General features: G+C 65.2%; 1 protein-coding gene across 1 annotated transcript in view; it reads left to right on the top strand.

Moving 5' to 3' along the window:
* The first annotated feature begins 373 nt into the window (after positions 1–373).
* Positions 374–961, top strand: part of CUNH7orf73 (chromosome unknown C7orf73 homolog) — a 12,255-nt gene continuing 11,667 nt past the window's right edge. Inside the window, exon 1 of the mRNA XM_019515451.1 lies at positions 374–488. Coding sequence (XP_019370996.1) covers positions 474–488 — 15 coding nt within the window. The 5' untranslated portion in view covers positions 374–473. The remainder of the gene's footprint in view (positions 489–961) is intronic.

Below are 961 nucleotides of genomic sequence, written 5' to 3'. Positions count from 1 at the left end.
CGGCCATGTAAAATAAAGTAAAGCGCTCTGTTAGCCAAGCAGTGATCCTCTCGTAATTTCCACATCGCTAGTGCACACCCACCTCACAAGCGCACACTCTTCCATGCAAGTGCACACCCCCCACACCTCACAAGCACCCCAAGTGTACACCCACACTACAAACACACACAAGTGCCCACCCCAAGGGCGCACACACCCCATACGCGCGCGCACACTCCCGCAAGTGCACAAGCCCGGCCGTCTCGGCCCCGCTGTGAGGCGGCCCCGCTGGTGCCTGGGTCGGCAGGAAAGCGCGGACCCCGCTCCCCGCAGCAGCGGCCTCGGGGCGGAGCCAGCCCACGTACGCACAGACAGACAGGCGGACGGGCGCCGGCCGGTGAGTCAGCAGTAGCCGGGCGGAAGAGGCGCTGCTGCGGCCGGGAAATACTTCCCCAGGAACAGGAGCAGAAGCAAGGCTAGGGGAGGCGGGCGCCATGTTTCAGTTTCTGGTAAGTGCCGGCCGGCCCCGCACGTGTCCCCGGGGCAGAGTGGGCGGCGGAGCCTCCACGTGCCGCGCGCTGCTGGCGCAGGCTCGGAAGGGCCGCTCCCGCCCCCGGCCAGCGGGGACACACCAGGAGCTGCTCCTGCTCCCTCGGCGGTGGCGGCGTCTTGCGGCTTGTTCCGGCGAGGTGGGCCCTGGTGCTCCAGCAGCCCCGGGGAGAAGCGCTGCCCAGGGCTGTGTCTGCGCCGAGATCCGAGCAAGCAGGATCTCACGGAGGCAGGACGGCTAAATGCGGCTTGCTCTGACTCACTCCAGAGTCATCTTGCATGTTTCCATCCTCTAAAGATAGCCCTTGTGGGCGGACTTGCTTCGGGACTGGCCATTGCCACTCTCCCCGCTGCCTTGTCTACACTCGCGTTGCTTCTCTCGCCAACGAAAAGTTTGGGAAGCACTGCTCTAAGGCATGGCCCCTCACTCTCA

The sequence above is a fragment of the Gavialis gangeticus genome, unplaced genomic scaffold, assembly GCF_001723915.1.
Source record: "Gavialis gangeticus isolate Ggan-Ray unplaced genomic scaffold, GavGan_comp1, whole genome shotgun sequence".
Lineage (NCBI taxonomy): Eukaryota > Metazoa > Chordata > Crocodylia > Gavialidae > Gavialis > Gavialis gangeticus.
The sequence above is the reverse complement of the archived record's forward strand: the minus strand, read 5'-3'. Positions and strand labels throughout refer to the sequence as shown.